At 35.3% G+C, this 15,089-nt stretch overlaps 1 protein-coding gene across 11 annotated transcripts in view; it reads left to right on the top strand.

Annotated features, from left to right (window-relative positions):
- LOC117322308 (microtubule-associated protein 2-like) overlaps nt 1-15,089 on the top strand; it is a 77,554-nt gene extending 62,465 nt beyond the window's left edge. For all 11 annotated transcript variants that reach the window (XM_033877152.1, XM_033877153.1, XM_033877148.1 and 8 more), the window contains one exon: nt 8,290-15,089. In XM_033877152.1, coding sequence (XP_033733043.1) covers nt 8,290-8,454 — 165 coding nt within the window. In that variant the 3' untranslated portion in view covers nt 8,455-15,089. The remainder of the gene's footprint in view (nt 1-8,289) is intronic.

A 15,089-nucleotide genomic window follows, 5' to 3' on the forward strand; every position in this document is an offset into this window, starting at 1 on the left:
TACTGTAGCTGTGGAGGTTTCTCCTGTGACAGATTACTACAATACTGTCATTGGTAGACTACATATTGTACTGTGGAGGTTTCTCCTGTGACAGATTACTACAATACTGTGATAGGTAGACTACATATTGTACTGTGGAGGTTTCTCCTGTGACAGATTACTACAATACTGTGATAGGTAGACTACATATTGTACTGTGGAGGTTTCTCCTGTGACAGATTACTACCATACTGTGATAGGTAGACTACATATTGTACTGTAGAGGTTTTTCCTGTGACAGATTACTACAATACTGTGATAGGTAGACTACATATTGTACTGTGGAGGTTTCTCCTGTGACAGATTACTACAATACTGTGATAGGTAGACTACATATTGTACTGTGGAGGTTTCTCCTGTGACAGATTATTACAATACTGTGATAGGTAGACTACATATTGTACTGTGGAGGTTTCTCCTGTGACAGATTATTACAATACTGTGATAGGTAGACTACATATTGTACTGTGGAGGTTTCTCCTGTGACAGATTACTACAATACTGTCATTGGTAGACTACATATTGTACTGTGGAGGTTTCTCCTGTGACAGATTACTACAATACTGTCATTGGTAGACTACATATTGTACTGTGGAGGTTTCTCCTGTGACAGATTACTACAGTACTGTGATTGGTAGACTACATATTGTACTGTGGAGGTTTCTCCTGTGACAGATTATTACAATACTGTCATTGGTAGACTACATATTGTACTGTAGCTGTGGAAGTTTCTCCTGTGACAGATTACTACAATACTGTGATAGGTAGACTACATATTGTACTGTGGAGGTTTCTCCTGTGACAGATTACTACAATACTGTCATTGGTAGACTACATATTGTACTGAGGAGGTTTCTCCTGTGACAGATTACTACAATACTGTGATAGGTAGACTACATATTGTACTGTAGCTGTGGAGGTTTCTCCTGTGACAGATTACTACAATACTGTGATTGGTAGACTACATATTGTACTGTAGCTGTGGAGGTTTCTCCTGTGACAGATTACTACAATACTGTCATTGGTAGACTACATATTGTACTGTGGAGGTTTCTCCTGTGACAGATTACTACAATACTGTCATTGGTAGACTACATATTGTACTGTGGAGGTTTCTCCTGTGACAGATTACTACAATACTGTCATTGGTAGACTACATATTGTACTGTAGCTGTGGAGGTTTCTCCTGTGACAGATTACTACAGTACTGTGATTGGTAGACTACATATTGTACTGTGGAGGTTTCTCCTGTGACAGATTACTACAATACTGTGATTGGTAGACTACATATTGTACTGTGGAGGTTTCTCCTGTGACAGATTACTACAATACTGTCATTGGTAGACTACATATTGTACTATAGCTGGGGAGGTTTCTCCTGTGACAGATTACTACAATACTGTCATTGGTAGACTACATATTGTACTGTAGCTGTGGAGGTTTCTCCTGTGACAGATTACTACAATACTGTCATTGGAAGACTACATATTGTACTGTGGAGGTTTCTCCTGTGACAGATTACTACAGTACTGTGATAGGTAGACTACATATTGTACTGTGGAGGTTTCTCCTGTGACAGATTACTACAATACTGTGATAGGTAGACTACATATTGTACTGTGGAGGTTTCTCCTGTGACAGATTACTACAATACTGTCATTGGTAGACTACATATTGTACTGTGGAGGTTTCTCCTGTGACAGATTACTACAATACTGTGATAGGTAGACTACATATTGTACTGTAGCTGTGGAGGTTTCTCCTGTGACAGATTACTACAATACTGTCATTGGTAGACTACATATTGTACTGTAGCTGTGGAGGTTTCTCCTGTGACAAATTACTACAGTACTGTCATTGGTAGACTACATATTGTACTGTAGCTGTGGAGGTTTCTCCTGTGACAGATTACTACAATACTGTCATTGGTAGACTACATATTGTACTGTGGAGGTTTCTCCTGTGACAGATTACTACAATACTGTGATAGGTAGACTACATATTGTACTGTGGAGGTTTCTCCTGTGACAGATTACTACAATACTGTCATTGGTAGACTACATATTGTACTGTAGCTGTGGAGGTTTCTCCTGTGACAGATTACTACAATACTGTCATTGGTAGACTACATATTGTACTGTGGAGGTTTCTCCTGTGACAGATTACTACAATACTGTGATAGGTAGACTACATATTGTACTGTGGAGGTTTCTCCTGTGACAGATTACTACAATACTGTCATTGGTAGACTACATATTGTACTGTAGCTGTGGAGGTTTCTCCTGTGACAGATTACTACAATACTGTGATAGGTAGACTACATATTGTACTGTGGAGGTTTCTCCTGTGACAGATTACTACAATACTGTGATAGGTAGACTACATATTGTACTGTGGAGGTTTCTCCTGTGACAGATTACTACAGTACTGTCATTGGTAGACTACATATTGTACTGTGGAGGTTTCTCCTGTGACAGATTACTACAGTACTGTCATTGGTAGACTACATATTGTACTGTGGAGGTTTCTCCTGTGACAGATTACTACAATACTGTCATTGGTAGACTACATATTGTACTGTGGAGGTTTCTCTTGTGGCAGATTACTACAATACTGTGATTGGTAGACTACATATTGTACTGTGGAGGTTTCTCCTGTGACAGATTACTACAATACTGTGATAGGTAGACTACATATTGTACTGTGGAGGCTTCTCCTGTGACAGATTACTACAATACTGTCATTGGTAGACTACATATTGTACTGTGGAGGTTTCTCCTGTGACAGATTACTACAATACTGTGATAGGTAGACTACATATTGTACTGTGGAGGTTTCTCCTGTGACAGATTACTACAATACTGTCATTGGTAGACTACATATTGTACTGTGGAGGTTTCTCCTGTGATGTGGAGGCTTCTCCTGTGACAGATTACTACAATACTGTGATTGGTAGACTACATATTGTACTGTGGAGGTTTCTCCTGTGATGTGGAGGTTTCTCCTGTGACAGATTACTACAATACTGTGATTGGTAGACTACATATTGTACTGTGGAGGTTTCTCCTGTGACAGATTACTACAATACTGTGATTGGTAGACTACATATTGTACTGTGGAGGTTTCTCCTGTGACAGATTACTACAATACTGTGATAGGTAGACTACATATTGTACTGTAGCTGTGGAGGTTTCTCCTGTGACAGATTACTACAATACTGTCATTGGTAGACTACATATTGTACTGTGGAGGTTTCTCCTGTGACAGATTACTACAATACTGTCATTGGTAGACTACATATTGTACTGTGGAGGTTTCTCCTGTGACAGATTACTACAATACTGTCATTGGTAGACTACATATTGTACTGTAGCTGTGGAGGTTTCTCCTGTGACAGATTACTACAGTACTGTGATTGGTAGACTACATATTGTACTGTGGAGGTTTCTCCTGTGACAGATTACTACAATACTGTGATTGGTAGACTACATATTGTACTGTGGAGGTTTCTCCTGTGACAGATTACTACAATACTGTCATTGGTAGACTACATATTGTACTATAGCTGGGGAGGTTTCTCCTGTGACAGATTACTACAATACTGTGATAGGTAGACTACATATTGTACTGTAGCTGTGGAGGTTTCTCCTGTGACAGATTACTACAATACTGTCATTGGTAGACTACATATTGTACTGTAGCTGTGGAGGTTTCTCCTGTGACAAATTACTACAGTACTGTCATTGGTAGACTACATATTGTACTGTAGCTGTGGAGGTTTCTCCTGTGACAGATTACTACAATACTGTCATTGGTAGACTACATATTGTACTGTGGAGGTTTCTCCTGTGACAGATTACTACAATACTGTGATAGGTAGACTACATATTGTACTGTGGAGGTTTCTCCTGTGACAGATTACTACAATACTGTCATTGGTAGACTACATATTGTACTGTAGCTGTGGAGGTTTCTCCTGTGACAGATTACTACAATACTGTCATTGGTAGACTACATATTGTACTGTGGAGGTTTCTCCTGTGACAGATTACTACAATACTGTGATAGGTAGACTACATATTGTACTGTGGAGGTTTCTCCTGTGACAGATTACTACAATACTGTCATTGGTAGACTACATATTGTACTGTAGCTGTGGAGGTTTCTCCTGTGACAGATTACTACAATACTGTGATAGGTAGACTACATATTGTACTGTGGAGGTTTCTCCTGTGACAGATTACTACAATACTGTGATAGGTAGACTACATATTGTACTGTGGAGGTTTCTCCTGTGACAGATTACTACAGTACTGTCATTGGTAGACTACATATTGTACTGTGGAGGTTTCTCCTGTGACAGATTACTACAGTACTGTCATTGGTAGACTACATATTGTACTGTGGAGGTTTCTCCTGTGACAGATTACTACAATACTGTCATTGGTAGACTACATATTGTACTGTGGAGGTTTCTCTTGTGGCAGATTACTACAATACTGTGATTGGTAGACTACATATTGTACTGTGGAGGTTTCTCCTGTGACAGATTACTACAATACTGTGATAGGTAGACTACATATTGTACTGTGGAGGCTTCTCCTGTGACAGATTACTACAATACTGTCATTGGTAGACTACATATTGTTACTGTGGAGGTTTCTCCTGTGACAGATTACTACAATACTGTGATAGGTAGACTACATATTGTACTGTGGAGGTTTCTCCTGTGACAGATTACTACAATACTGTCATTGGTAGACTACATATTGTACTGTGGAGGTTTCTCCTGTGATGTGGAGGCTTCTCCTGTGACAGATTACTACAATACTGTGATTGGTAGACTACATATTGTACTGTGGAGGTTTCTCCTGTGACAGATTACTACAATACTGTGATTGGTAGACTACATATTGTACTGTGGAGGTTTCTCCTGTGACAGATTACTACAATACTGTCATTGGTAGACTACATATTGTACTGTGGAGGTTTCTCCTGTGATGTGGAGGCTTCTCCTGTGACAGATTACTACAATACTGTGATAGGTAGACTACATATTGTACTGTGGAGGTTTCTCCTGTGACAGATTACTACAATACTGTGATTGGTAGACTACATATTGTACTGTGGAGGTTTCTCCTGTGACAGATTACTACAGTACTGTGATTGGGAGACTACATATTGTACTGTAGCTAATCCAGAGAAGGATTATCAGTGGTTTAATAATGACTCAAAGTATTATATGTACATACAGTATCAACATATTTCTGGTCCTTATTTCATTTTGTTGTCTAAGCACTTTTCTAACTTGTCATGATACATGTTATAGGATGATAGTACAAATATTCATACCTGGCCTTAAGTTAACACCTCACGGCCCGTATGAATTTGGCCCCATATGAATCACTCTGACACTATTTATAAAAATCAGCTTTTATTGCTCTAAAATGTATTAATATTTTAATTGATGTACTTCACTACAAACATTAATCAGTATGGTACATGTCTGACAGTACAGCATGTCCCAAACTGCATTATGTCGATTGTCATATCAACTTTATTGGTTTATGGTAATGCATGTGAGATACTCGTCATGTCTGGAAACGTCAATAAAAATGTAAAAATAACATCACGTGTAGGTCATTTATCGATGTATTTAATATTTATAATATATTGTATCCTTAAGATTGGCTGGGGGGAGTATTTTACCAAATTATACTGAAATATTTATATCCTGGCACTATTTCAACATACAAGGATTTGCTACATTGGTATGCATGGGGCCCTATCATAACTCTGATGATGCCTGTCATAAAAATTTCCGTCATCTCGAGCTAAGACATTGAGCTACCAAGAGGGACATGTGGGCAGTACCTTGAATGTGTCTAACATGTTAGTTTACACACAGTGCCTATCTTGATATTAGTTAGTTGGACATTGTCATCCATACAAATATGATCGATACAGATCGGTACCTGGTTGATTGAATTGTTCACACCAGTGTGATTTTCATCATCATAAAATGACGAAGCAAGAACAAAAATAATTAATTTTCATTAAAACTGAGATCATTTTGAGATAACTAAGGTATATTTACATTGATGTACCTATGAACAAGTTATGACAACATTAACTAATTTATAAGACCGGTACATGATAATTGTAAATGATAATTGTGCTGTCATCAAAAGGCAACAAAGTCCCTAAGAGTGCAGTTTGTTATTTCTCTTTCAGCATTTCAATAAAAGTGTTGGATGATGAATTCAGATAAAGGCTGGGTTCCGCATCAGAGAGTCCTAAAGACAAATAAGTTATATTATAGCGATGAATTCAATTATAGAAACAGTTTCTACCCTGTATAATGAGTGAAACAGCATCATATGTATGCAGTGGTGTCCTCCTTCTAGGGCTCTTCAATGCTAAGTATGCTAGCAGCTTGGAACCAAATAAAGAAATTCTGATTTGAGGCAGTATATTATGTTATCATATAGAAAAAGTGAAATTATAATGCATGAATCAGGGGTTTCCTTTCACAATATTATGTATTTTAGTCTTGGGATAGAAAATATCACTGTTTACAAAGATGTGCTAGTGCTAATTTTTATAAGACATTATTAAAAACAGCATGGTTGACATATTAAAGACTACAACTTTTCATCAAATAAATTCATAAAGACATTTATCATATTTGAAAGAGCATGGGCAATAATATGGAGTGTTGAGATATATTGCCCCCATTAAAAAAAATGTCAATTATGATTTAAATTAATTAAGATACTTGTTTCATGTACACTTTTGATAATAAAGCACTTTAATTAGTAAGTAAAAATATGTGAAATAGGAAGAAAACTTCTGACATCATGACGTATTAGAAAGGGGGGGGGGGGGGGGGGGGGGGACTTCACATTATTTCATAGATTTGAGAATTATGATGTTATTTCTGTTGTTCAACATTTGCTTGCTAGTATCAGCATTGCATACATAATATGAGTCAACAATCTTGCTCATCCCAAATTTTTTGTCTAGATACTCCCTTACGGAAAGAATAAAAAATCGAAAAAGACAGTCAGAAAATGTACATCAATGTAGAATGGAAACAAATATTATCGTCATATTACAATAATTGTTGGATACAATTCAATAAAATGTCCTATTTTCTTAACCCTTATTTTTTACTGTCGAGCCCTATTGTCATTTTGTCATGGGGCCTAGTCTAGTGTCTTGTCATGGGGCCTAGTCTAGTGTCTTGTCATGGGGCCTAGTCCAGTGTCTGTAAGAATTCCTGATTTAACTGCTACTCCTCCTGAATGGATGGTGATTTTTAGACACTGTGAGGACCTCCACTACTCCTCTACAAATTTGGACCCGTGCTTTTCTTACTTTGCTGCCATCTTGAACATGTTATAATTCTCATATCTTATTTCTCCTCAACAGGTTGATTAGTATGAAAAAAAAAAAAATTATAAATGACTTGTGTAAAGTTCATACTGAAATACAGACTTGTACCACATTGAAGATTGTCAACATTACTGCATTCATGATAGTCTTATCACTACTTCTCCTGTATGGTTAGTCAAATTAAGGCAGAACTTGTTAATATTATGATGTATTAGTGAGGCTCCTGATTGGTAGATACAGTTAATGCAGGTGAGGAGACATTCAAAGCTGGCATGGATAGGGCTGTCTGAGTAGATTCTAAGTAAAAAATATCTTCTCTGATTGTTTTTTTCTAATATAGGGCCAATTAAGATTTGGATTTTACAATTTCAGTGTAGATACAAATGGTCTGAATCTTGTTAATTACTTGTTTGTGTGGTTTCTTTTGTTAAAATCATATTTCACACAAATTGCCAGAAGGCCTCAAAAGTTGATGTCACAGAAGTCAAAAGTGTTAATGTTGGTTGACGACTTCTGATTGATAACAAAGATCTTTTAATCAAGGGAATTAGCAGTATTGGGTCATTGGCAATTGCCGAGATGACTGACTGACCCATATTTAGGTCACAGAGGTCAAATATATTAAAAGTCTTTAATCAGCTTCTTCTGAATAATCAGATTACTTTGTCATTAAGTTTGGGATCCACATGAATGACTTAAACCGACATTAAAAATCTACTGATTAAATCAACTGCAGAACAATAACTTCCATAAGATTTATTTTTAGTTGGATTAAATAATCAATAACATATGAATGATACAGGCCCATTGAATCTCTTGTTTTAATTTTAATTTTGTTTTTTTCATTTCCAGATTGAGAACCACAAACTGACATTTAAAGAATCTGCTAGACCCCGAACAGACACTGGCGGTGGGCCTGTGACCTCTCCTCCTCAATCTAAGTCTCCTTCCCTTAAATCACCTCGCCCAGACAGTGGTATCTCTCATGATAGTCTCCCCGAAGAGCAGGAATCGTGATAGTCTCCTAGAAAAACAGGAGTCGTGATAGCCTCTCGGAAGTGAAGGAATGGACAGATGATCTGACAACACCTTTAATCTACAGCTGAGCGACAGCACAGAGACTACATATAAACACAGAGAACCTGCTAAGCGGATCATAGTAAATCACTTTCACAGGAGCCGCTACTATATTCAAAGACTAGTTAAAAGAATATTTTCGATTTTCTGTAAACATGTCATTTAAAAAAAAAAAAAAAAAAAAAATGAAAATCCAATATAACATATTATAACATTTTAACTTATGAAAATCATACATTCAAAAAAACTCTTATTATCATTTTTTAATTTATATTTACCAGGAATCTGTTTTGCATAGAATTCTAATTTTATTGTATTGTTTGGTGATCACCATGTCTGTGGTCAACGATAACTATTACATCTAGTTAATGAAATGTTCAAATTTCTGATTCAGCCCTCTAAAAAACTGGAAATTTATGCAAAGCAGAAACCTGATGAAGAAACAATTTTTTGTATGTTTTTTTTTTTTTTTAATCATCAGAAAAATTTTAAAGAACTTATCCATATGTACTAATATTTCAAATAGTCTAGTCTACAGAGGAAAACATTATGTCTGCTTGTTGGTTGCATGAATCGAGACTTGGCCATGTTTTTTAATGGTGAGCTGACCCCAAAGGTTATAGGCACATGCAATACCAAACGGGAGAACAACTTTCGACAATGTACTTCAGTGTCATGCAACCAGTAGGTTGACAAATGCATATTATTTAACTATCCAGCCTCCGGGCTTCATTACAGAGAATCCCTCTCATTCAAGCTGAAACTTGGATGAGTGGGAGATCATCAATTATAAGAATAAAAAAAACACTGTTAGAATTATATCAAACTACGTATATTTCATTTTTCATGTTGGCACATGATAATTAGTTAATGTTGTACTACAAGCAATTGTGACTCCCCCTCTGATATTAGGTAACCTGATAATCGAGGTAGAGAAATTATTTTAATGTATGGCAATTTCAGAAAGTATCTTATCACATAACCTCCCTGTTATCAGTGTAATAACACCCATTTCATAAATTTTGTTACGAACACACGTGTAACGACACTTAGATTGGTTATATAGGTCCCATTGGTTCAATTATGACGTCACAACTTCTTGGCACAGCATGCATTGTGACGTCGGCACAGAGAGAGGATTGGAGTGAGGATATCACTATATCAGATTCCATTACAGTCAGATTAAATGAAGTTTTCAGAAATGTTTGAAAAGTATCTCGGTTGTGTCTATTTCATTTGAAATTAATGAAATTAGTCAAGGATTTTATATGTATCCTCTCCAAAGGATACAATCAAATGAAATGTTTTACACATGTTGGATAGATGTCATATGAAGTGGAAACTCATTCAAGATATCCTCTAAAATTGCCAACTTTCTGTAATTACCAAGGGGGAGAGAGTTCATTATCAAGTCTTGGAACTAAAAACAACAACATGCTTTGTTGCTCTTTCTCGTAGGCTCATCAGGTTTTAGAAATTAATAATTAGGAAGAAATTTTGATGATAATATATCATAAATTATATCTCTAAAAAGCTGGTCCCTTTAATATGTATTGTAGGAAATATGTACAACGGAAAGTTGTGATTTATCAATGAATTTTTTAATCATCTATTATATTTTTTCTAACGGTAAAAAAATAGTAATGATTTTGAAATGTTTTTACTTACATTGAATTAGTACCTAACGATATGGTTATTTAATTAAAGCATTTATTTCATAGCATTACCATCTAGGTAATAATTTAACTGATACATCAAAAATATTTATAATACAACCACATGTAACCTCATATTACATACATATGTACTTTTATACTGTAAGGAATGTGTGCGAGAGGTGGGGTGGGAGGGACAGTCAAGGAAAGACAACTCTGCATCACATATTGCAATATATTATAATTTCCAATATCATGAGAGCAGTTTCATGTGGGATGTCCCATAAAACAAAACATAATTGGATGGAATACAGGATCAGCATTGTTTTATGAATAAATAATGACTTGCTATAATTTCACTTAGCATGGAGTGTGCTAAATTAGCAAAATGTTACGGAGCTTGAAATGCGAACAATTTATTTATCATTCTGCCAATATATTATACTTTATTCACCATACATGGAAAAAAACTTTTTACAGAACAGAAACTGGTTTGTCCAAAGGAATAAAAAGTAGATTACCATATTCACCCTGTAATAGGCCCAGGGGGCTAAAAAGGCATCAACTTTGCCTCTGAGTAGGTGTGAGATACTGCGTTACAAGGACATAAGATTTTAAAGAATTTTTTCTTAGAGTAGTATTCATGGATGAGTGAATTACCAGGCATGGGTTTTTAACAGGATCAATATGGTACATACCTCAAATTGTCCCCATGTTCACGGAGCAACTAATGATAATCCTAGATATGGGTTGGCTTTGGTGTAGAATGATCAGGTATCATGCAACGATTCCGGTCAAAGAATTTCAGAATTTGTCTGGAAGAAAGTGACCTCCTATTCAAGTAAAGCTTTAGAATTTTTTTGGAAGGTTATTATGGGTACTTTCTAGTACACATACTTAACTTTGTGAGCAAGGGTGTGCATGCCTCTGTTGTAAGCAATGCTTTGTCCAAGAGTTGTCAATCAATTTTGTTCATTAGTTTTCCACTTTATATACGTGTTATCTCTTTTATAAACAGACATTTTGAACAGTTATTTAGTTTATTTCATGTGTAAAATTAACCTGCAAAATTAAGTACATGTACCCACTGAAACCATGAGATTTTAGTCCCACAAAAATGTCTACATTTTACAGTATCTGTCCCTTAATGCACACATACACCTTGTATTGCCATACAGGAATTGTCACTTATTAAACATCATTTTTATTCAAATCAATGTTATCATATTTTACTCAACAGGAAGATATCCTGACTCTTAAATTTAAGTTTTTGTCATATTTTAGTAGATTTTTTTTATCTTTTTTTATTAGAATTTATTAATTTTAATTTATTAATAAAGAATTTGAGCACAATCTGCATTATTTGGTTAATGAAAATAGTGTGGGCATTTCTAATGTCGACAGAAAACAACTTCACAAATATCTCATTGTCATTACGCATAAAACTGTTTATCCCAACACCCACCTTTTGGAACAAAATAATCTAGTCGTCGCTTTATATGATTGTATGTTCAACCAGTCAAGATGTTTGTCTAGGCAATTACTTCTTATAAATGGAAAATAACACTTGAATTTGATTAATTCGCATTTGGAAACAAAATATCAAACTTGGTTGGAATAACTTACATTAGACCACAGTTTGATGGCATAGGATATTAACCAAGACCTATTCCCAGGTCTTCGAGGGACAGGGCAAAAATTGGGTCAAATCTGCTAAAATGTCAACAACTTTTTTTCTTCAGTCCCAGATTATCACAAGCACTTCATTGTTGGTAGACCGGAGTTGCTTTATTTGCATTACATGTATTACTAGTCATCTTGCCTTGTTTACATAAAGATTTCCAAATCGCGTCACAAAAAGATACGATTACATCAGAATTCATATGACCCTTAACGCAGGTGTTGGTTACTTTTGAGCAGGATATGCTAATTTTCCGAGGTTTTATTATGAGATTAAAATGAAGAATCATGAAATAGGACTTGTTAGGTGATTTAGACTTGAGGTATATTCAGAAATAACTATCAAATCATGTAATGCGAAATTCTAAATTATTATAAAAGATTTAATATGCTACCGTATTTATCCTCGAATTAGCCTCCTCCCCTGGTGTAAAGTTTAAGTACATGTATTAAAGTTCGGGGAGGGCTTACTTGTGAACTACTTTTAGCTTACTATTTTAGAATTGATGATTCTACAAAAATAAAAAAAGTTAGCTTATTTGTGAGTAGAGGTTTATCTGCCGATAGATACGGTATTAAATTACTTCTGCCGGCAAATATCTATTCCTTGAGGAAATACTATGCCATTTTGTTCTTCCAAGAGGTGCTAGGTGAAATGTTCAATTCACAACCAATAAATCATTCTTTTATCTTTAGTATATTTTCTGTATATACATAACTAGATATAGAAAAAGGTAACATTGTTTTGAAAACAAACATCCCCAAACTACATTAAACAGATTAAAATCTCTATTGTATTGGTTTCGATCTTGCGGTAGTGTTGGTTGTATTCGGAGTGAAACAGATTTTCCTATAAAAGCTTATAGCATGAAATTTTAATCAGAAAAAAAAAGAATAGCTATTGTAGTTAATTTTCGTAGTAAATATCAATTCATAAATATACCGAAGTGTCATTATATTCAAATGTGAATAAGTGTTTCAGTAAAATACAGAAAACAGAAAAATCTTCTCTTCCCTATAGCTTATTATCAAATTTCTGATTCATTTAGAAAAAAACTGTAATAAATAGCTGAATATAAAACAGAATTTTTTTTTCAAATATTAATTCTATAAAAGCATTCTCGATCAAGGAAACTTGGTTCAGGGACAATATATAAGTGTTAATGATTATTTATCCAATTAAAGACAACAGAAATTCTCTCGATACATCGATAATTCTAAGGTTGTCTTAAATTCAAATTATGGTTTAGTGATTTTTTAGATTATATTATTTAAATGATTGTTTCAAGAATTTTAAGATTGTCTTTACTTCAAATTATGGTTTTGTGAATTTTAAGATTGTCTTGAATTCAAATCACGGTTTTGTAAATGTTTAAGTTGTCTTAAATTCATGAATTATGGTTGTGTAACAAAGCTTTATGGAGGGAAGCATGGATGTCTTTCACATTCAACTTATTAATTGGTTATTATGATTTTAAAAAGGAAATGTCAAATTAACTGCCACTGCATATATATAAGGTATCTGTCAAGACTTAGTTTGAACTACGAAATGCTATGCATGTGCTTTAGTAACCTAGACAACTAGACTTGTACACGATGTACCTAGTCATTAATATCACTGTTCAGCTTTATATGTGAAATTTCTTCAGTGACACTCTGCTTTCTACAATGATTTTTTGAACTCACCCTGTGAGTCTAAGCTGTAGTGTAACGTCCGTCATCAATAAATTACCAACGCTTTCCTTAAAAATACATCTTATTGAGTATTTGCATAGATTTGGGGAAAATGTCATCTTGAGTATTATTAGGACCATGGGAATCAGTGGGGTATATATAGAGTAAGGTACATATCAGGGTGTTACCCTAGGGAGCAGATAGATGGGGTCTAAAGGACCATTACAGGAAATCAATTGTTCTGAAGGAACTTCATTCTTCTGATGAACAGATAAACATATATTCATTCATTTGATTATGTCTGGGGTACCCTTAGACCAAGGGAATAGAATGTTATATGTTGAACTATAAGGCTTTGGTCCTACTGGGGTCTAAAAGATGGGGTCTTATATATGACTGTAGGGTAATTTTCGTTTTGAGATATTCTACAACTCTTTCGAATCAGCTTTATGGAGCATCACCGTTTGTCAAAATGATGACAATTTGTGTATGTGAAGTTGGTGTAACCCCTGGAGCTGGAGTGGTAGGGTACAATAGGATTAGCCTCATTGTTAGACTTAATCCTGAGGTCAAAATGTACATTTTAGATCCCCATCTTATAGTCATATCAAATATTGCTGGGTATGAGTTGAGTAGCACAACCATGCTTCATTGAATGACTCCAAAGTCCATCATCCCCCACTGTTAAAATGTCTTTATTACCCAAAGTCATCAAATTAAAACAGTTGAAATCCACACCCTGTATCTTTGAAATACAAATCTATACATGCCATTGATTTCATTTGAGGTCCACCCCAGTCCAGAGAAGGTGTCCTAAAACAGCTGAGACCCCCAACCTGCAACCATAATGTACCTTTATATACTTAACCCAATCATATTTACTTTTGCGGCTTTTTGGATCAGTTGCTAAAACATGAATGTAGCTCTCGTAAGAGAGGGTAAAACTAAAATGGAAAAATTGGATGTTCTGTTTTTATATCCTTTACTCCACTTAACCAAGAGAGTATATGTAATTAAACTTTCACTATGGTCTGTGGGACCTAGACATTCAATTTTTTAATAACTAAAGGAAGAACACTGTATCATTTGGTTCAGAGAAGCAGAGCAAAAGCAAACTCATGATGTTGATAATGCCCAAATATCCAGGCGAGTGATAAGGCCTTTTGGGCCTCTTTTTTTCGGATTTTAATTTGAGGGACCCCTGTGTATTGCTATTTTTAGAAATCAAACATGATCAGATGTCCTTACGAACTGATCTGGACAGGTATATAATGCTGGGATATGTTTTGTTTAAGTAGGTGCGATGCTTTTTAACATATGACGTTGATTAAAAGGAATTTGTTGCTGTTAAGGTTGTCAAAGCTGAGATGACCAGGGGTTCCTCACAAGTCGGCCCCTTCCTGTTGGTCAGCTGGTCATAAGTACGGTAAGCTGTGACCTTTAGCAGCCTCTGTGATTTGTTGTCATGTCTGATCTCTAAATGATCCGATATTTCTCTGACATACCTTTATCTAGCACTAAGTTATCTGTATGCTTTGATATATATGTATGTCAATTAAAAATACC

This window comes from Pecten maximus, chromosome 2 (assembly GCF_902652985.1).
Source record: "Pecten maximus chromosome 2, xPecMax1.1, whole genome shotgun sequence".
NCBI lineage: Eukaryota > Metazoa > Mollusca > Bivalvia > Pectinida > Pectinidae > Pecten > Pecten maximus.